Consider the following 21,262-nt stretch of genomic DNA (forward strand, 5'->3'; position numbering starts at 1 on the left):
ACATTTCAAGAATTTCAACTTTGGGAAACTTACCGAATTGCTACTCCTTATCATCCACAAACAAGTGGACAAGTTGAAGTGTCCAATCGTCAAATTAAAGAAATCTTGATGAAGACGGTGCGGGTCGATAGGAAGGATTGGTCTTCTAAGTTAAATGATGCATTGTGGGCGTATCGGACCGCCTACAAAACTCCTATCGGCACAACTCCTTATCGGTTAGTTTATGGGAAAGGGTGTCATTTACCAATGGAGTTGGCACATAAGGTGCTTTGGGCGATCAAGAATGTTAACACGGATTATAAGGAAGCGGGTGAATTGAGAAAGTTGAAATTGAATGAGATTGAGGACATCTGGGATGAAGCGTATGAATGTGCTTCCGCGTACAAAGACAAACTAAAGAAAGTCCATGATGCAAAGTTGAGAAAACGGACTTTTGAAGTGGGTCAAAAGGTGTGGTTGTATAATTCAAGGCTAAAGTTATTTCCGGGTAAGTTAAAGAGCAAGTGGATGGGCCCATATGTCATCACAAAAGTGGGTCAATTTGGTGATGTGGAGATAGAAGATGTTCAAGAGCAAACAAAACAAGTGGTGATCGTTTAAAGACTTAAACCTTACTTGGAAGGAAAGGACATCAATATGCTCGATATGGACCGGGTGAGTTATTTGTTACGCTCACCGGATGAGGAAACGAATTAAAAAGGCCAAGGTATGTTGTATATTTTAGTTTATTTTAATTTAGTTTTTGTTAAAATTCGTTTTAAAAATTACCTTCTTCGCTTTGGAGTTGTCCAAATCAAGTGTGGGGAAGTCCTTGCGATTTTTATACCGTGTTGAGGACAACTCGGGTTTTTCATGGGGGGGTCGGGTAATTTTTATTTTTATTTTAATTTGGTAGATAAGTTTTTATTATTGTTTTTATGTAATCTTTGGTTTTTGTAGTTTTCGGTTTGTTTTTTTTTTTAAAAAAATTGATTGAAAACTTACAGGGGCCACCGTAGCCTACGGTACCTACCGTAAGCTACGATGGGGAGAAAAAACATTACGCTGGCTAGCAACTGTTGTACGGTAGGATTTTGTGATCCAAGGCCACCGTAGGCTACGGTGTCCACCATAGCTTACGGTGGACCCTGGAGCTGCGAATCGGAAACCGGGTTATTATATAAAAAAATAATAAGTTTTTATTTTACTCACATTTAACCTACACCACACATCTCTTTTACCATTCATTCCACTAAACATCATCTTCTTCAAAACTTTCAAAACCCTAACTCTTCAATCTACCATAACTTTCTTATTTCTTAACCAAATCAATTGATTCTTTGGTCTAAATTGGCTAGAATCTTACAAGGTTTTCAATTATACCACTGTATTTGAGAGAATCTCTCGTTTTGCTTGTCGATTTTGGATAATCAAATCCGAAATTTTGTCGGTTTTGGTGTATTTTGAAGTTTTGTTCATCTTCATCTTCTACAACACCAAGGTATGTAATCTATTGTCATTCTTGATGGTGTATTGCAATGAAATTGTAAGTTGTTTATAATTGTTTCTATAACCACACTTGCTTGAATTGTTGAATTTGTGAATAATGAGTTTGAATGTGTTATGGTTGAAGATGATTAGTATGAGTTGGAACATAGTTATGGGCAAATTATTAGTTACATAGGGGACATAATGCTAATTTTTTTTTTGAAAAAAAAATTGTTTGAAAAAGTGAATATGTGTCTAAGTAGCATCTTCAATCATAATGTTAAATAAGTGTGGGGATGTTTAAAGTTGAAAAGTGAATAACTTGCTCTTTTGTTGTTGTTTGTATGTTTAGAATGGGTAGAAAAGGGAAAGAACCGGTTGGCTCGTCAAGCAAACAGGATGAACAACCAAAGAGAAGAAGACTGGTACTTCAAGTAGAGGTGGAAGAAGAGGAAGAAGATCAAATAAGGTAAAAGCCAATTTGGAGGTTAGGGTCTTTAGCAGATTAACCTCAAGAATGGCAAGCGGAGCTCTTCCATGATCAAATGAACGCGTTGAGACAACGAACTGATGTGTTTATTTACGAAAAAGAAGTTAGAGAAGAGGACTTTGGGCCATTTGGGGTTACCGATAAATTTAGAGCATTGGGTTGGGAAGCAGCCTTAAAGTGTTGGGACAACGAATCAACCAACTTATTTGACGTAGAAATTCAAGAATGGATGGCTACTCTAAGACGGGTTACAGGTGACCATCCATCAAAGAACAGGTTGATTGGTACTGTGAATGGGGTTGAAGTGGAAATGTCGTTTGATAGTTTGAGACGGGTGGCAAAGTTTGATAGTAAACCGCAAAATCAGTATAAGTGCCCGGATTTGGAAGATTTGTTTTTGTTTCCCGAGAAGCACCCGATGTGGAACACCATGTTAGATAATCTGTTTTTGACCGGGACATACGCCGGGAAATTGTACCGAAAAAATTTGAAGATTGAAGCAAAATTGATGTTAACGATAAGCATCAATAACGTCATTCCGCGTCGGGGTGACAAGTTCGAGGTACGATATCCCAAAGTTCCAATATTATACACGTTGCTACATGGCTCACCGCTTATTTCATACCGATTTTTGGTAATGAGAAACGTATGGATAAGCCGAAACAGTGTGAACCGGAAGATCATACCGCATTGTCAATTAATAACAACATTGTTGAAGAAATATGGTGCTATTCAGACGGGTGATATGGGGTCTTACAAAAAGTTCAAACCTTTCAACATCGCACATTTGGGGTCGGGTTGGGTATATTCCCAATCCGAACGGTACCATAAATTGAAGAGTGATGGGAGAAGATGGAGAGTGTTGAAGGAAGATGCAAGACCATTAAATGCGGGTGAAGCGGATGACCCGGAAAGTGAAGATGAGGTGAGTGGTGATGAGGCGTATCAAGATAATCCAAATGTAGTTCACATGGAAACGTATCAAGCGGGACCGAGTTGGGATGGAAGGCAAGCGGGTACGCAATCGTGTTATGTGGGAAGTGCATTTGACTATGCACAAAGACCGTATGATTCGAACTAGGCTTATCAAGGAACAATGCAAGAGGTGGTAGAAAGACAGAGACCGCCCACGTTTGGGAATTGGCCCGAATATTCCCAAGCCATTTTTGATCAACAAACCTTCATGTGCGCGAGCATGGAAAGGGCATTAAAGCAGAATTATGATCGACAAGAGCAGTGGAATCGCACGCATGCATATGCCTTTGAGAATGACATGAACAACTGATACCTTGATGACCGTCAGCGACGGATGCATGACGCGTGGCATGCGGGACAACCAGTTGTGTCCGACCCCCATATGTGGATTACACCACTTTGCCACCGTATGATGGTAGTGTGTCATACCCTACACCACCATTGCATCATTATATGTGGGTGGATCCCAATCAAGGTTCAAGTCAAAGCACCTCGCAACAACAAGGAGGTGAGCAAGGTGGTGATGGTCAAGATGCATTTGGATTTGGTGAGTTCAACGATGTGATGACATCCATTTTCGGGCCGGCCCGACCGCCTTTCTTTTGATGGAATCTAGTGTTACCAGGTGAACATCATTTTGTATAGTTTTGTATAAGTTATCTTTTGTGTTTTTATTTGTTTGGGTGGATGGGTGGTGGACAAAATACTTTTGATTAAGTATTAAGGGTTGTGTTGGAAAGAGGGTTGTGTTTTTTTTAAGTAGTCTGTTTTTTTTTTCTTTCTCAAAATCATACATTGGGGACAATGTATCCTAAGTGTGGGGATGAGGAAATTTTCGTTAATCATAAAAAAAAATTAAAAAAATCAGAAAAAAAATAAAAAAATGTTTTAATGAAACCGGAAAGTGGTAAGATGACGGGGAGAAGTTTTGGTCCGTTTTCATGGTCACAATTCCTTAAATAACATGTGCCTAGTTGTTTTAAAAAAAGGAAAATTAAAATGGACCGTTTAGATGGGATAACGAGTCACGGGGACGGGTACACATGTTTCATATCGGCAGCCTATTTCCTCCGGTACGTGTGTGAGATTTGCTTTATATATAATACACATATAATATATAGTATATACACATGTCATATGAGTGCCATTATAGAGAGTAACCGGTATGCCCATGATATCTAGCTTGGTTGTCTCATGCATTTCGAGATCTTAATACCACCACCTGTATGGAGAAATAAGACTTTAGAAAACCCATTTTATATTGACCTTACAAATATATATATATATATATATATATATATATATATATATAATAGTAATAAAAATATTAAATAATACTTCCTACCCTACATTATCCCTTAGGAGCCAAGTTTCTGCATTTTACCTTTCGTTTGTTTAACCACATTACAAGCCATGTTAGCCTTGGCCTTTTGTTTTAACCCTGTGGATGAAACCCGGTATGTTAAGAGTTGTATATAAGTTGTTTGTCGAGCATAGTACACAATGTACGTATGTTTCAGGTAAGTTGTTTGTATATATTAATGTTAGTATTTGTCAAAAAAAATTTGGAAAATCAAAGAAAAGCTCAAAAAGAGTCGATGTTTGAGTTAGTATCGTTTGTAAATAATTGTGAGTGAGTTGTTTCTTTGTTGAATAAATTGGGTTTCATCCACCATAACTCACAAAATAAATCCGCTTCCACACCCTAACCTAAGCCACAACAAAACCCTTAGTTCTATTCTCTATGCAACCGGTGGGTAATGGGTGGAGATATAACTTGCTTCCAAGCTTATTACATTGTGTTTATACTTGGTATTGAGGGCAGAGAGATACTAGCACATTTTATGCTGGTCCAGATATTAAACCGAGAGGAGAGATGTTATATTATGAGGGGTGTGATCATGTGTGCCCTAACCGGAAACAAAGTAGACTCGTTTGGGTGGTTCCATAGTTTTAAATTGTAACATCAAATTATTTGGTGGGTTATCAACTTTGACAGTGTCGGTTCTTAGGAATAGGGTATGACTTGGGACCTTAACTGAACCTGAATTGTGGTAAGATTGGTGGATACAAGTTGAATGTAATAGAAAGTTTGTGTTGAGATGTTGCTTGAGGGCAAGCAACGTGTAAGTGTGGGAATGTGACGGGTGGTCCATGGGACAACCCTTAAGTGGTTTAAGACCGTTAATATTCATGTGTTTAATTGGTTTATTTTGTTGAATTGGATAACTACATTTACTCGTGTAATGGTAGGTATGAAAAGCTAGATGATGGAATTACGAGAACGTAGGCGAAAACGGTGGCGAAAACGGACTTGGAACGAAGAAAATATCAAGAAAATAAGTTGGAAAAGAGTGAAGTCCACCGTAGCTTATGGTACCCACCATAAGCTACAGTGGGAGTTGAAGATATAAGCTGCCATAAGGCAGTTTAAACCCAGCGTGGTTTTTTTGGAAGCCACCGTAAGCTACGGTGGACGCGTGCTGCAAATTGTAACTGCCGTTTTTATTTGTCTTTTTGGTCGGCTTTTGAGATCATTATGGGATATCTTATCATCTAAGAAACACCTGGAGGCGATTTTGGGAGACAAGAATATTATTTTGAGTGTGGTAATCTTAAAGACTTGTTTTTGATTCATATGCAAATTATAATCGAAGGAATGATGAACCGAATCATGCTCGGCTAAACTCCTTTATATTTTCCCTCGGATTGTAAGGTTTATTATGCTTGTTTGGTTGAATGTTTGATCAATTTCTGAGATAATATTTAATCTTATTGATTTCATTATTATGATGTTTATGTATTGATTGATAGATTATTAGCTTATCGACTTTGTGTTCTAAACCGTCAGTTCTTGGTTCTTTAAGTAATCGAGATTAATCGGGAGGGATTTGGGGTTGGATAAACTAATTGGTTTTGAGTGATTACCTTGCGTTATATAATCCAAGTACTTGATCTTCAATTATCGCAATCGTTTACATAAACACGAACTCAGTTTAAACATCAACTGTAACATTCATGGAAACCTGAAACCGAGGGAGGACATATTTTCTCATATTGCTTAAAACTCGTTTATCTGTTTCAGTTCTTTTCGTTAATCAAAACAACAAAATACTTGAGTTTATTTTCTGCATTTAGTTTAATATAGATTAATTACAAAGCTACTTAGTAACACATTTTCTACAAACTCCCTGTGTTCGATACCCGCTTGCCACTATCTAATTAGTTGTAATCGTTTTATTTTTGAGCGAGTCTTCGACCTCACGTCAACAGCCACTGCTAAAGTTTGATGCGAGACTTACTAGTTACTACCAATGTTATTAAAAACCGGTGTTTTATTTGTACCGAATTTAGTTCAAAAATGATACAACCGGGTGAACCGGAATATACCGGGAGATTCAACGGGTTGAATAATTAACCTTGTAATTTCATATAAATACAAATGCAACTCAAAAAATAACCCAGAAGTACATTAATACACATCACATTAACCAGATATCACGCATGAACAACGGTCAGGTCTGATAGAAAGTTTGCACTTTTTAAACAAAATTAATCAATTAAAAAAGATGTAAATAAACCAGCATTGGATTTGCATGATACAAAATTGGTTGATGAACGAATTGTCGTTTACGGTTTATACTCGTTTCAATTTTTATCCGCTATGTTAAAAGTCATTTTTAAAAATATAGGACGCAAAAAATGTTAAAATCTTTTTAGTTTAAAACCGGTATTTTTTTAAACACCCACGGTACGAAGTTTTAGCAAACTGCCAAAAAATACCGGACTTTAAAAACCAGTTGCCTTATAAAAATTTGATATAACCAATTTAACCGGCCTCTACGATTGGTTACTACAAAGGATAGTGTATGTGGCAACTTTATTCATCGTAATCGTTTCTAGTAGAACGTGGCATTAACTAAAATTGGTTCTTTGGCCAACATTCCAACATATACTATCTATTTCTACTATACCTAAAATATCTCTATTTTCCACCGAAAGTATCATTTTCAATAAAGGTTTATATTTAAAGGACACGAAATTAAATTTAAAAGAAAACTTTGATTTGCCTCCTAGTGTAATATCGGCGGGGGTACCATTAACCCATAAAAACTAAATTTCGGGTATTGTATACATATGTTTTTATAATGCTTATATGAGCCACTGGTTGCGCGTATTGAACCCTTGTTTTTAAGTTGACCCTTGGTTGACTGTTTGGTTCAAGGGCACTTTAGTAATAATAATAATAATAAGAAGAAGAAGAAGAAGAAGAAGAAGAAAGATCATCATCATCATCATCATCTCACAACCTTAGGACTCTCATCCTTCCTCTACCGTCGCCGTCCACTAGAAAACTTCCCGCCAAAAAACCCAAACACGAACCACATTCAATTCAAACCAAACATCATCCTCATCCAGATTTAAACCCCTAACCACATGGGTTTTATACAAGAATATAAAAAAAACATAGATCTAAGGTGTGTAAATGATTAGAAGCTACGGCGACGAATACACGACGACGGAGACGGGGACGGGGAGGTGGATTAGAGCTACGGGGAGGGCGACGGGAGGTGGTGTGGCAATGGACGGGAGCGGTGGTATGGAACAACGGGGACAGGGAGGTGGAGTGGAGCTACGGGGACGGCGACGGGAGGTGGTATGGTTATTAGAGTAATAACCATAACAAAACAAATACGACATGCATTAAGTATGAAGTTCAATAGTAGTTTTGATGAAACTAGTCCAATTAATCTTGATTTACTTTTTTTATTTAAACATCGTATCGCCTCCACGCCGTTGTAATGAATTGTAATTCTATTTTCTTTCAATATTGAGAATCAAAATATTGTGCATAAAAAAGTATTTTGCACAGACAAACAAGTTATGAAAAGTATTTTGAGTTTATGAGTAATTAATGTAAATCAATAACGTAAAGAATATAATAAATATTATTTAGTATTGATTATAACCGAATTTCCCATTAACAAGTATTAACAACTCTATAAATAGCATGTGGTTAATTGTGAGCATGAATAAAAAAACTTCTTAAATCTAAAAAAAATCTGTGTTAGCGATGAAGAAAAATATCACATATTTTCCATTCCTTCACTTGTTATTTATAAATTATAACAACAATGTTATTGCTGAGACCCCGGAGAAGAATTTTGCAAGGGCTCCGGTAAAACTTTGGAAAGTCCTATATCATTGTCCACTAACACCTATTATTTCTCGTTTTTCATTATCTTATTTTTCTCTATCTTATTTTGTTTTGCAGGTCCTGATCTAACACCTGTTGTTTATAATTTTGCGCCCGCGCCTTGCCAAGGCGGTAATTGTGCACAAGTGTGCCTAGATCGTGCACCTAGACCAGGACCCCTAGTGCTTTATGAATGCCAAGGGACACTTTGTATTTGTTGTATGAAATACGAATAACTATTAACTAAGTCAATACAAAGACGTGATAATATAGTCACCTTAATCAATGTCTTTTCCATGAATTTCTTCTTAATTATTTTAACGTTGTTAGAAGAACGTAGACTAAGTCTTTTTCTACACATAAACTCACTTTACAACGAGCATTCTCACATACTCTTTTCATTTATTCAGTCTTCACATATTTCCTTCGCCGAGCTCGACAAGCAAATTTCAAGAAAGTTCTTGTTCTTATTCATGATTTTTAGGAGCCTTAATTAATCATACATAAAAATTATTTGAGAGGTTTAATAGAGACATGCACACTACATTTAAAAATTTTAATAGATAATTTTCAGACATATAGTACCTGACACTCTACAGCCACTGCTAAAGTTTGATGCGAGACTTACTAGTTACTATCAATGTTTTTAAAAACCGGTGTTTTATTTGTACCAAATTTAGTTCAAAAATGATACAACCGGTTGAACCGGAATATACTGGGAGATTCAAAGGGTTGAATAATTAACCTTGTAATTTCATATAAATACAAATGCAACTCAAAAAATAACCCAAAAGTACATTAATACACATCACATTAACCAGATATCACGCATGAACAATGGTCGGGTCAGATAGAAAGTTTGCACTTTGTAAACAAAATTAATCAATTACAAAATATGTAAATAAACCAGCATTGGATTTGCATGATACAAAATTGGTTGATGAACGAATTGTCGTTTACTGTTTATACTCGTTTCTATTTTTATCTGATATGTTAAAAGTCATTTTTAAATATATAGGCCGCAAAAAATGTCAAAAATCTTTTTGGTATAAAACCGGTATTTTTTTAAACACCGACGGTACGATGTTTTAGCAAACCGCCAAAATATCGGACTCTAAAAACCAGTTGCATTATAAAAATTCGATATAACCAATTTAACCGGCCTTCACGATTGGTTACTACAGAGGATAGTGTATGTGGCAACATTATTCATCATAATCGTTTCTAGTATAACGTGGCATTAACTAAAATTGGTTCTTTGGCCAACAGTCCAACATATACTATCTATTTCTACTATACCTAAAATATCTCTATTTTCCACCAAAACTATCATTTTCAATAAACGTTTATATTTAAAGGACACAAATTTAAATTTAAAAGAAAACTATGATTTGTCTCTCTGTGTAATATCGGCGGGAGCACCATTAACCCATAAAAACTAAATTTCGGGTATTGTATCCATATGTTTTTATAATGCTGACATGAGCCACTGGTTGCGTGTATTGAACCCTTGTTTTTAAGTTGACCCTTGGTTGACTGTTTGGTTCAAGGGCACTTTAGTAATTAGATAGATAAATAATAATAATAATAATAATAATAATAATAATGATGATGATGAGAAGAAGAAGAAGAAGAAGAAGAAGAAGAAGAAGACAGATCATCATTATCATCTCACAACCTCAGGACTCTCATCCTTCCTCTACCGTCGCCGCCCACCGGAAAACTGAAAAGATGAAGAAGAAGAACACAGATCATCATCATCTCACAACCTCAGGACTCTCATCCTTCCTCTACCGTCGACGTCCATCGAAAAACTTCCCACCACCAAACCCAAACACGAACCACATTCTATTCAAACCAAACATCATCCTCATCCAGATTTAAACCTCTAACCACATGGGTTTTATACAAGAAAATAAAAAAACATAGATCTAAGGTGTGTGAATGATTAGAAGCTACGGCGACGGATACACGATGACGGGACGGGGACGGGGAGGTGGAGTGGTGCTACGGGGACGGCGACGGGAGGTGGTGTGGCAACGGACGAGAGCGGTGGTGTGGCAACGGGAGCGGGGTGCGGCGACGGAATGGTGGTGACGTCGGTGGTGACGAGGTGTAGGTGAAGTGGGGAAGAAGACATGTGTTATAAATATATAAAAGATGGGTATTGATTGGATGAATTATAAAAGACGGAATGGTGTTCTTGATTTTCCGGCAACATGTTCTTGATTTTCCGGCGGCCACCTCTGTCGAAATTATGTACGATGGTACTGGTGTTGGTGGTGATATAAGATTTATGGGTTTGTATAACATACCCACTTGGGTTTAAGTGGGTATGTTGATGATGTTAATTTATGTATTTGTACAAGATTTATGTGTTTTCTGGGTTTGGGTTAGGGTTCTTAGCCGGAGATTTTCTGGGTTTGGGTATGATGATGATGAAGATCAGGGTTTGTGTTTGAATGTTGATGATGAAGATGAAGATGAAAGGTATATTGGCCATTTAACCAATAATTACACTACAGTGAGCATTCTGAGCCCGCCAAAAAAACATATGATTACAATACCCGAAATTTAGTTTTCAGGGGTTAATGGTGCCCCCGTCGATATTACACAGGGAGGCAAATCGTAGTTCCCTCTAAATTTAAATCAATAGTTATGTTGATTTGTTGTATTTGGATGTTGACGGATTTATTTTTTGGTACGACATTACGTTTACTTTTTTGGGTTTTTTTGGTTTTATTTTTTGGGTTTTGATCTAGGCTATGCAACAATTCGGAACCGCAAAAACAGAACCGAAATTGACTGAAAGGTAGAACCGGAACTGGAACCTATTATAGTACACCGGTTAGGTTCCAGAACGGGTAAATTTGTTTCTCGCTAATCAGTTATATGCCAGAACCGATTCAGTCGTTTATTTGTCAAACAGGTTGTGCAAACTTTGCAAATTATTAAACAAATGTATATAATTGTATGTTTTCTTTCATGATAAAATTAATTCAGATTACAAAATGAACACCCATTATATTTTTTATTGAAGTATAATTGTTGAAGTTCAATAAATCATAAGTGGTGATAGATTAAAGAAAATATCATATCATTTTATATTATGTTACCTTAAAAGCTTGAATCAAAATTGATTTGGCTGCTAGGTATTGAACGCAAAGAAAAAAAATAAATTAAAGAATGATCAAATGAATGCTAATGCTGACTAATATAAAAAATAGGGATTGATAAATTTATTTTAAAATTTTTTAATATTCCGGTTTTTCGATTCCACGTCTAGAACCGTCGGTTTTACCCGGAACCGAACCAAGAGCTGTTCAATGCAATACCGAGAACCGTAAGGTAACACATTAACGGTTATGAGGCACCGATTCGGTTCCGGTTCTTCGGTTCTAACGGTTCCGAACCGTTTCTTGCTCACCCTTATTTTGATACCCAGTTAATATTTAATACTGACATTCTACATCAGCTGCCAACAAAGCCATCATATCAGCAGATTTAATGAAAATGTTTTCCGTTACAACATAGATTCCTCTGAAACTTGAAGAACAAGATTCAAGTGAAACATGTGATACACCCACAGATTCTGCCACCCTACATTATCATCTCATTTCTTAAAGAATCATAAAAGCCACAAAATCGGTATCTAATGGTATACTTTTGCCCCACAAAACAAAATGACACGTAAACAACATTAATGCAACATTTGATACAAAAAAGTTTATCAATCACATTTCCATCTTTAAAAACTCAATCAACCTGCTTCATTATTAATAATATCTGCTTACTTGCGACAATTAATGGCAGGAATAATAAACATACCTTTGCTGTTATTTGGTTGTTTTCTTGCTCATTTAATAATAACTCATGCAAAAGTAACCTCGATTATCGTGTTCGGGGACTCTTCTGTGGATCCTGGTAACAATAACCAAATGGCTACTATTGCCAAGAGTAATTTTCAGCCCTATGGTTGTGACTTTTTTGATGCCCGACCCACGGGTCGCTTTTCTAATGGGCGGATCGCAACGGATTTTATCTCCGAGGGTTTCGGGATCAGGTCTATAATACCTGCCTATTTGGACCCACATTATGGTATGACGGATTTTGCAAAAGGAGTCAGTTTTGCTTCAGCTGGAACCGGTTATGATAATCTTACCTCTGCAATTATGGTAAGTTAACTTTTTTTATAAGTGGCAATGGGCAGGTTAGGTAACGGGTCAAATTGGTAATTAGTGTGGCCGTGTGGGATACCGGGCCAAATATGGTCAAACGTTCATGTTAAGTTGGTCAACGCACTTAATTTCCCTTTCTTATATTGTTATAGTCTCCAGTCTCATTGAAACTTCAAGATTTGGTTTCTTAGTGAAGCTAATACAATGACTTTGTTTACTCATTAACAATTTAATTATAGGTGACAATTTTGACATATTTGATCATGAACGCGTCGATTTAGGTTATGTATTATCTCTTAACATCTTAAAAGAAAAAGGGTCACACAGAAAGTCATGCAAAATGTATGTTTATTGTATAAAATTTCCTGATTATCTTCAGTAAAAGTTTATGCTAAAAAGAAAACTTTGCATAAAAACTAAAAAGTGTAAAAAGTAAATTATAATGGTGCGTTAAACATTTATAGCGATGTGTCAGCACGTTTTCTTTAACGAGCGTCAGCATATGTTTTTTTCAATGGTGCATCAACGTGTTTTATTGATCCCGGAATTTCCTTAGGCACGTGGTGTCTTCTGATGACTTCTTACACTTTTTTAGGTATAATCTATTTTTTAGCATAACTCTACTAATAAGTATCTTTATTCCTAAGAAGTAGATTATCAATAAAATAATATACTTTATGCAATCATTTGTGACACACCAATTACTTAAACATGTTAAATAAATTTTAGATAAAAAAAGGTGTTTAGCAGATTAACATGAAGCTGTTTTGATCATTTATCAACCTGCTCGAACCACCCATTTTAGCACCTCTAAGGAAAACATACAACTTATATTCAGAAAGTAATTGCAGTCGGTCATACCGCTATGGAGGCAGCTCGAATACTTCAAGGAATACCAGAACAAAATGATGATTGAATTTGGAGGTGCAGAAGCTACCAAAATATTAAGTGAAGCACTTTACCTTATAAGTCTAGGAACAAATGACTTCATAGAAAACTATTATGCACTTCCAGTTAGACGAATGGCTTATTCCGTTGACGAATATGAGAATTTTCTCTTAGTGAAAGCCAGAAACTTCGTCACAGATTTATATAATCTAGGAGGGCGAAAAATATCCATAGCCGGGCTTCCTCCAATGGGATGTTTGCCGTTAGAAAGAACCAAACATTACTTAATATGTATAGATAAATACAATTATGTGGCTCGTGAGTACAATATGAAGTTGCAGCAGTTGGTCACAAATTTGAACCAGGAGTTGGGTGGCATACAATTGGTCTATTCAGACATTTATACCATTCTCGATGATATCATCAATAATCCAAGCTCTTTTGGTAAGTTTTTATTTAACTTTGACGATTATTATACGTGATATCAACGGTTTAGAATGTATATAATTAATGATCAAGTGCAAACTATCTCAGGGTTTGTGGTTGGAGAGAGAGCATGTTGTGCAACAGGAAGATATGAAATGAGTTACTTGTGCAACAAATTCAACCCGTTCACATGTGACATTGCGAATAAGTATGTATTTTGGGATTCGTTTCACCCATCCGAGAAGACAAACTTCATCGTTGCAGAACATGCATTGAACAACACTTTGGCAGGATTTCTGTAGCTAATCTTGTATAGATAAGTGAATGGTTTGTGCAACATCACTAGATTGTATTATCCGCTTGCACAAATGCTATATAGCAACATTGCCATGACATTTCCTACTTTGTTTCGCTTGTTTTAATCCGGTCTTCCATTTTTCCATTATAAAATTGAGACGTTAAGGGAAGAAAAAAAAAGGTTTGGGGTGGTTAGGGTGATACGGTCCACTCAACATATATCAGAGCCTAAAGCTAGGGTCATCTTAAAAAATCGTTAAAAAATTGATGGCTCGGGGCGGGTAAAATATTAGCCCCAATAAACCCCGTTAAACCACAAAACAAGGGGGTGCTATCCTTTTTTCACCTTTTTCATTAACCCACTAACGCCCTTTTGGTTAAATTTAAGTAAAGTCCACCAAGGCACCAACTAACAACCAATCAAAACAAAAAACAAAAAAAATCTCTAATCCCTCCACCTCATAAGTAGCTAGTTAAAACAAATTAACCCATAACAACCAAGTTTATGTAAGGGCTAGTTAAACTCCAATGCTTAAGTTGTGATGACCCAACTCGTTAACCAACACATATTAGTTAGCTCACAATACATAGCCTAAGTAAATGTGTTTGCAGTCCAGTTAATATATTAATTAGCCATAAATTAGAGGTGCACAAACCGAGTATTTTTAAGAACCGGGAACCGGTTTCGGGTATGGTCAACAAAGTCAAAACCGGGTCTAGGTAGGAACCGGTTCCACCGGGTTTTTTTCGGGTTGAGGGTAAGGTAGGGTTGGCTTTTGACCGGGTATGGCTCCGAGGAGAAACCCTATACCTGATCCTACCCACGGGCCAAATACAGGTAGGAAATGGTTCAGGGTCAGGTACACCGGTAGTGTTCGGAACCGGGTATTTTGTTAGAAAAGTGGGCTTGTTGATATTATGGGTCGATAATAATAATAATAATAATAATAGAACGACGAGCCCTGTGTTAGGTTATTAACAACCGGAGCCTCTCTCTCCTCCGGCGAGCATTTCCACCGTCGCAACGACGAAATGGCCGGAGCTTCATCATCAAGACTGCTAGTCTTTTCTTCATCTCTACTACTTCACCACCAACGCCCCATCAATCTCTTCCGATTAGCTCGCCGTCACAATATTATTAATATTAATATTAATATTAATATTACTACCCTATACCACCACCTCCATCTCACCCCCCAAACTCCGACCATAAGGTTTTACTCCGGAGGAACTAATTATGCATTCCAGGTTAATAATATTTCCCATGCTCATCCACCGTCTCATCCGTGGCCGGAGTGGTCCCACCTACTTGAAACCCTATCTATTGCAAGCTACTATAACGGATATAATATTAATAATATTGAGGATGAGTTTATGGAGAATGAGAATTTATCCAAGGAATTTGTAGCTGCTGCTAATTTGTGCTTGGCGTTTGCGACTCATAGACCTGATCTTTTAGGGTATGCAATACGAATCTCTTTCTATCCTTTAGTTATTATAGATTAGAGGTGTACACGAGTCAAGCCCGATAGCCAAGCTCGCTTTGAATTAGGAGAGAGCTCTTTTTCGGGTGAGTCGTTTTTTTCAAGCCGAGTTTGGTTCGGGCTCGGCTCGTTTAAAATATGTTAATTTATTATTTTTATACATTTTGAGAAAAACCTTAATGAGTCTAGGCTCGAGCTCCGCTGTGCAGTGAAATTAATACTTACAAGTTTATATAAGAGTTAAAACTTAAAAATACAATAAGCTCATTAAGGTTCGATGAGCCTAAACGATATTCCCATACAAGGCTTGATCTCAGGCTTGATAACTAAACGAGCTTTATTTGAGGCTCGCGCTCGATGAGGTTAGGCTTGTTCCGTGCTTATTATCTGTCCAATCTCGAGTAGCTCGTGAGCTGCTTGGCTCAGCTCGTTTTCACCCCTGGTTACTAACCCTAAATTACCAGTTCATCTGTTACTAAGCAAATTGTGGAAATTGAATAAACAATACTAATCAGATTGTTTGTATGATGAATCTTTTTTCAGGTGGCTTGCAATGAAAGATATTGAGGTGATTATCAACAATGGATATCCATTTCTGTTCAAAAGCGTGGGTGAAACCGAGAGAAGAATGAGGTCTTTCTTACAGGTTACCTTCTTATAGTGTTTTGTATGCTTTATTTAGTATGTATAACTATGATCATGAAGCATTTAGGGGACGAATTTTACGTGATTTCATTTGTTATGTTAAACTGAAGACAGGGATCAAATGAAGCATCATCAGTAGACTTGATGAAGTATATATTGAGTTATGCAAGCAATCCTCAAAGAAACATCAAAGAGGCTACTGAATCATCTGTTAGAAGAGTGTTGCAAGAGATCGTTAATCTTGCCAATAGAGGCCGGGAGCAGCATGAACAAATGCCAAGAAATCTTGGACCAAATATTACAATGAAGAGGGGTGATTGGATATGCCCAAAGTAAGCTGTGCTTCTCATTTGATTCATTTAATCTTGACATCGTTCTTTGAGTATTTGGATAAGCATGTCTAAGCTACTAGTTTTCTGTAAGTAGAGCTATGAATGTAGAACATGACTCAAACCTAACATGAAAGTCACATCTTTGGGTTTAGTCTAAACAGGGTCATGACTATTTCTGGTTGAACCCGCAAACACTTTTATGTAAATGGGTTGTGTTTAGGTGTTCATGGGTTGACCCATTTAAGCAGCTTATTTATATATGTTTCTTTCAAAAATGTGTTTTATATCATATATTAAAGACAAATGAGCATCAAGTTTTATACTTTTATTGTTTAAACATAATTATTTTGTATACATTTTTACTTTCTTTCTTTTTTTGTTTGTTTAATTTTAGAGTACTAATATGCGAAAAGGTAGTATAATTATTTTGGGTTAAACATGGGATTTTCGTGTTAACCCATGAATACACATGCCGTGTTTGGGTTTGTGTGTGTGACAAAATTTTCAAATGTTTTGAGGCTGATTTACCTCTCACGTGATGGGCCTGGGACGGTCTGGCGTGGGTCGGTTTGCATGTCCGGAACAACACGTTTTGGAACAATAAAATTTTCAAATGTGTTGTCAAATTTCCGTACTTCATGTCGGGTTTGACCCACCAACATGACCCATTTAACAGCATTAACTGTAATTGTCTAATTTTATAATCTTCATGTTTCATGCAGATGTAGTTTCATGAACTTTGCAAGGAACACAAAATGCCTTGAATGTGAAGAGACAAGACCACAGAGAGAACTTACTGATGGGGAATGGGATTGCCCTCGGTAAAAATCACTTCAAAGTTCAAACACTACATTTACAGGTTATGAACCATTGTTTTAAATCCGACACCATAGCGCTCATTTTATTTTCAGATGCAATTTCTTTAATTACCGAAAAAACACGGTGTGCTTGAAATGTGAATGTAGCCGACCCGATACAGCTCCATTAAACGGAAGCAACTCAGGTTATGTTCCGAGCAAGCATACTCAAGATTCTGAGAAAGAAGATAAAACACAAAGATGGTTCAAGAAAGTAAAGGAGTTGCATGGTGTCACCGACTCGAAAAACGAAATTTCACATGATATTCCCCAAATTACCCCTATACATAAAGAGGAAAACCGAGTTATAGATAATAAAGGAAATATTAGCAGCTTTGTTCCATTTCCACCTAACCATTTTGCCAAAAAAGAGAACCAAGAGCAACCCAATAACGCACATTCAACCATAAGGCCAACTAATGAGAATTCTTACAGAAATTTGAATAATGCCCCGTTTTATCAAAATCTTCAGCAAGATACAAGAAACCAGTTTAGAACAAACGAGCCCAAACGTGAAACGTTGACTGTTAGTCAACAAACACCAGAAAGTATGAATGGAAAAAGTGGGTGGACAGGAAAGAGTCTTGAGGGGTCAGTAGTGACAGAACCTGACCCGTTAGACATGTCAGAAGAGGCCAAGGCGGAAAGTTGGTTCAAACGTGTTGCACAAATTAAAGATATATCTGAGTTGAGTCAAATTCCTGATGAAGATTTTCCTTCAATCATGCCAATGCGCAAAGGGGTTAATCGGTTTGTTGTTAGCAAGAGGAAAACACCTTTAGAAAGGAGATTAACGTCTCCTCAGTACAGAAAGAATTTAAGAGTAATGAGTTCTGATCCAATGAAAAAGGAAGGCAATAATGATGATTGAAGAATAAAAGTGTATGTGTTCAGTTAGTGGTGAAATGTATTTTGTTATTTTTGGAATTGTGTTATAGATAAATGCAGTAGTATAGTATTGGCAAATGCTTATGTGCTACTGGATAATGGATGTATGAATAGCAATTGCAAAAACACGTTTTTCTTCATTTTATGACAAATTTGTTTTTTTGTACCAAATTAATGTGCAACTATTATAGGAGCGGTTATTCATGCACAGAAATCATTAGGTTTTGGGTAGTTTATTAAACAAGTCAACCTGGATATGACATGTTTACTAAATGGGAAGTTTGTTGATGGAGAATGAGAGAGACGAAAAAATAAAACAGATTTTACTAAAAGGACAACAATTACAAAAATGTTTATTTGAAAAGTTATTGGTTGATTCTCGTTGAGTTTGGCAATGAGTTAATGTCCATGATGAGAAGTTGAGAACTTGGCGTGAAAAGATATGATTAAAGTAAGGTGTTGAAAAAGGAATTCGGTTACACGAATTAATCGTTCAATTGAAGTAGAACTGCTGTCTCTTGATCATTACTAACAACTTGTTTCCACAAACGATCTGATAAAGAAAACACGTGTGCAACCTCAGGCTCGTGACTTGATCACCAGCAATACAACTATTGGTCCGACTAACGTACGCTGAGACAGCGCATTGTCTGAACAGAGATGCGAATCTATTTTAAAAAGAACCATCAAACATGTGGCCTAGGCCAACTCTAATCTTCCTATTTAGCTTGATTCTTGCAGCTGCATAACCCAGTATAAATCTATTATATTCTGCTATGTTTATGTAAACTTGTTTAGCACACATTTCATTGCAAATGCAATCAGTTTTGTATCAAAGGTATTGTATCATACCGTCTCCAACAAGATAAAGGGAAAACCTATATGGCTATATTTATATTCTCAACGAAAATTGTTCCCTACAGTGTTATTAAAAGCAATCAAAACCTGGCAGTTATACAGTGATAAATAAAAAGGTCTATTGCATAATGTGAACTTCCACATGTATGAATCTCAGATTATGGAATCACTTCTGCACCTTCGGAAAATGCAGCTTTTACTAGCCTAGGAAGTTCAGCTAGCTCCACCTGAGGTTTTCCCAACAGAATACTCTTCAGTTTTGCATCACAATTAACTATGTTTTTGTTGTTTGGATCCTGAATCACAAAAGTAGCAGCATATGCATTAGTAGCAGCTAACACAAACACAAGAATCTTGGTTAATGATTAACAAAAGAACTAGACAAAAGGTTGGACTTTATGTTTAGTTTAAGTTTTAAGGCAACGCCATTTGGTTGGATTTTAGTTTTTTTGTTGAGCAAAAGGTTTCATTGATGTTGAATTGTTGATACTCAATGATAACTCAAACCATGTGTATTAACCAGGTCACGCAAGGGGTCCTCCCGATCATTCGGTCTACGATTAGATTAGTCATTAGCTTATACGAGTGTTTACTTTGCACATTCTAGCCCATGTTAATGTGTAACCTAAAAAGTCTTTTGGTCTAGTGTAAATCTCAACTACACAAATGAATGATCACACAAAAGAAGCACATGGTTAACTCATTCCACATATGGAATTTGGTAATATCATAGTGTTATTAAAAGCCCTCGCTTCTTGTGCCTTGGCCCATTTTTCAGGCGAGTCTCAATAAATGCGCTTCTAGTTCCTAGGCGAGCGCTTCGGCATTGTCTATGCTAAGAACATGATAACATAAAAGCCGAGCAAAAGACACGCAAGGGTTGCTATTGAAACTTACATATAGGAGAAGTCAAAGGCATTATATTGATACATTTTGTTATTCAAGTTTTGGAATTACATTTGAATCTTGACTACTTTAAAAATTTTGGTACTATTTAGATGATATTAAATGTTATATAATAGCTTTTGTTTATTTTATTTGAAACATAATATATTTTAAATGTTTTATTTAAGTGCACTTATTTTTCCTCATGCCTGCTTTTTTGCGCCTTACACCTAGGCCTTAGGAGGCCTATGCGCCTTGAGTGCGCCTAACACATTTGAGAACTATCGGTAATATTGAGTTTAACCAGGTCCGTATATATATTCAAAACAACATATTGAAACATCAATCATTAAAGGCACTTCGTGGCGGTTATTTACACATTGTCTCGAGAGTATGAGCTTTTGGCTTTCAACAATACGGCGCGATATGAGAACGACACTAAATTAATAGCATTAGTACACACCTGGAGATTGTTGTCTTTAATGTAGGACCACACATGTTTAAAAAAGCCTAGTTGAGAACATTGGGACCGTCCAATAAACTCTCGAAGTGTGGAAGGCAAGTTAACAAGATCAATCAAGGTTGCAAGTTTCTTCGGGTTATCAGTGGCAACCTTCTTAATCCTTGGTGGTAACATTATCACTGTTCAGATTCAAAAATATTAAAACAAAAAAATACAATCCACAGCAAGTGTTCATAGTTTTTGTAAACGGTAACTAGCATTGCATATTTTTGGTGCAAACACCGTAAAAGTTATATATTGTTGACAAGGTTCAGTAAATTGTGGAATGCATTTCTGTGAGGCATTTCATCGAACACCTGGTGTGCATTTGATTTTAATTATAATATACATTTAACAGTATAAACCATGAATGAACGATCACAAATTAATTACAATACAACCGTGCACATATGACATACTATAATCTAATAATAAATTGACAATCATAGTTATATGAACTACTAAGAGGATTTTACAGCAGTAAAACGAATTAAGCAGTTGTAACAGTTAAGTAGAGAATGTTTTCGGAATCATACCAGAGATTTTGACGGTTGGAAAGCAACCAATTGAGGCTTATATAAATAAATCGGCCGGTTTTAACTTTGCCGTCCGTCGCTAATAAGAAGAGAAGCAGGAGTGTGGTTATTATTATTTGCGTTATGTTAGTTTGAAAACTAACCACTAAACTTTGCGAATTTACAAATCACACACAAGAGAATATGGTATTAATTTTATGGACAGAATTACAAATTTTGTCCTTTAAAAAAAGTCAAATTACGGTTCATAATAGGGTATGACTTGGGACCTTAACTAAACCGGAATTGTGGTAAGATTGGTGGATACAAGTTGAATGTAATAGAAAGTTTGTGTTGAGATGTTGCTTGAGGGCAAGC

The 21,262-nt window shown here is 36.4% G+C and overlaps 2 protein-coding genes and 1 long non-coding RNA gene across 3 annotated transcripts; 2 read left to right on the plus strand and 1 right to left on the minus strand.

Moving 5' to 3' along the window:
• The first annotated feature begins 11,912 nt into the window (after nucleotides 1-11,912).
• LOC143621489 (GDSL esterase/lipase At4g26790-like) lies at nucleotides 11,913-13,923 on the plus strand. The gene is made up of 3 exons (XM_077092901.1): nucleotides 11,913-12,304; nucleotides 13,159-13,639; nucleotides 13,730-13,923. The coding sequence occupies exons 1-3, from the start codon at nucleotides 11,936-11,938 to the stop codon at nucleotides 13,921-13,923; spliced, it is 1,044 nt and encodes a 347-aa protein (XP_076949016.1). The 5' UTR covers nucleotides 11,913-11,935.
• A 1,027-nt stretch (nucleotides 13,924-14,950) lies between these two features.
• LOC143621490 (zinc finger protein VAR3, chloroplastic-like) lies at nucleotides 14,951-18,220 on the plus strand. Its single transcript, XM_077092902.1, has 5 exons — nucleotides 14,951-15,378; nucleotides 15,946-16,048; nucleotides 16,162-16,379; nucleotides 17,102-17,200; nucleotides 17,291-18,220. The coding sequence occupies exons 1-5, from the start codon at nucleotides 14,951-14,953 to the stop codon at nucleotides 18,105-18,107; spliced, it is 1,665 nt and encodes a 554-aa protein (XP_076949017.1). The 3' UTR covers nucleotides 18,108-18,220.
• Nucleotides 18,221-18,983: 763 nt separating this feature from the next.
• On the minus strand, nucleotides 18,984-21,010 carry LOC143621491 (uncharacterized). The gene is made up of 3 exons (XR_013151530.1): nucleotides 20,906-21,010; nucleotides 20,331-20,509; nucleotides 18,984-19,278 (listed from the first exon to the last, which is right to left on the minus strand). It is a non-coding gene; the product is annotated as an uncharacterized LOC143621491 (long non-coding RNA).
• Nucleotides 21,011-21,262: the final 252 nt, after the last annotated feature.

The sequence above is a fragment of the Bidens hawaiensis genome, unplaced genomic scaffold, assembly GCF_021521415.1.
Source record: "Bidens hawaiensis isolate Kalapana, Puna unplaced genomic scaffold, B.hawaiensis_p1.1 tig00002866_1, whole genome shotgun sequence".
Taxonomy (NCBI): domain Eukaryota; kingdom Viridiplantae; phylum Streptophyta; class Magnoliopsida; order Asterales; family Asteraceae; genus Bidens; species Bidens hawaiensis.

What these genes read in the sequence shown, in the direction of transcription:
- LOC143621489 (XM_077092901.1), top strand. Translation starts at nt 11,936, where the DNA reads ATGGCAGGAATAATAAACATACCTTTGCTGTTATTTGGTTGTTTTCTT. An exon ending in ATCTTACCTCTGCAATTATG is followed by an intron (nt 12,305 to 13,158) that starts GTAAGTTAACTT and finishes AAGTAATTGCAG; the next exon opens with TCGGTCATACCGCTATGGAG. An exon ending in CAATAATCCAAGCTCTTTTG is followed by an intron (nt 13,640 to 13,729) that starts GTAAGTTTTTAT and finishes AAACTATCTCAG; the next exon opens with GGTTTGTGGTTGGAGAGAGA.
- LOC143621490 (XM_077092902.1), top strand. Translation starts at nt 14,951, where the DNA reads ATGGCCGGAGCTTCATCATCAAGACTGCTAGTCTTTTCTTCATCTCTA. An exon ending in GAATGAGGTCTTTCTTACAG is followed by an intron (nt 16,049 to 16,161) that starts GTTACCTTCTTA and finishes AACTGAAGACAG; the next exon opens with GGATCAAATGAAGCATCATC. An exon ending in GGTGATTGGATATGCCCAAA is followed by an intron (nt 16,380 to 17,101) that starts GTAAGCTGTGCT and finishes TGTTTCATGCAG; the next exon opens with ATGTAGTTTCATGAACTTTG.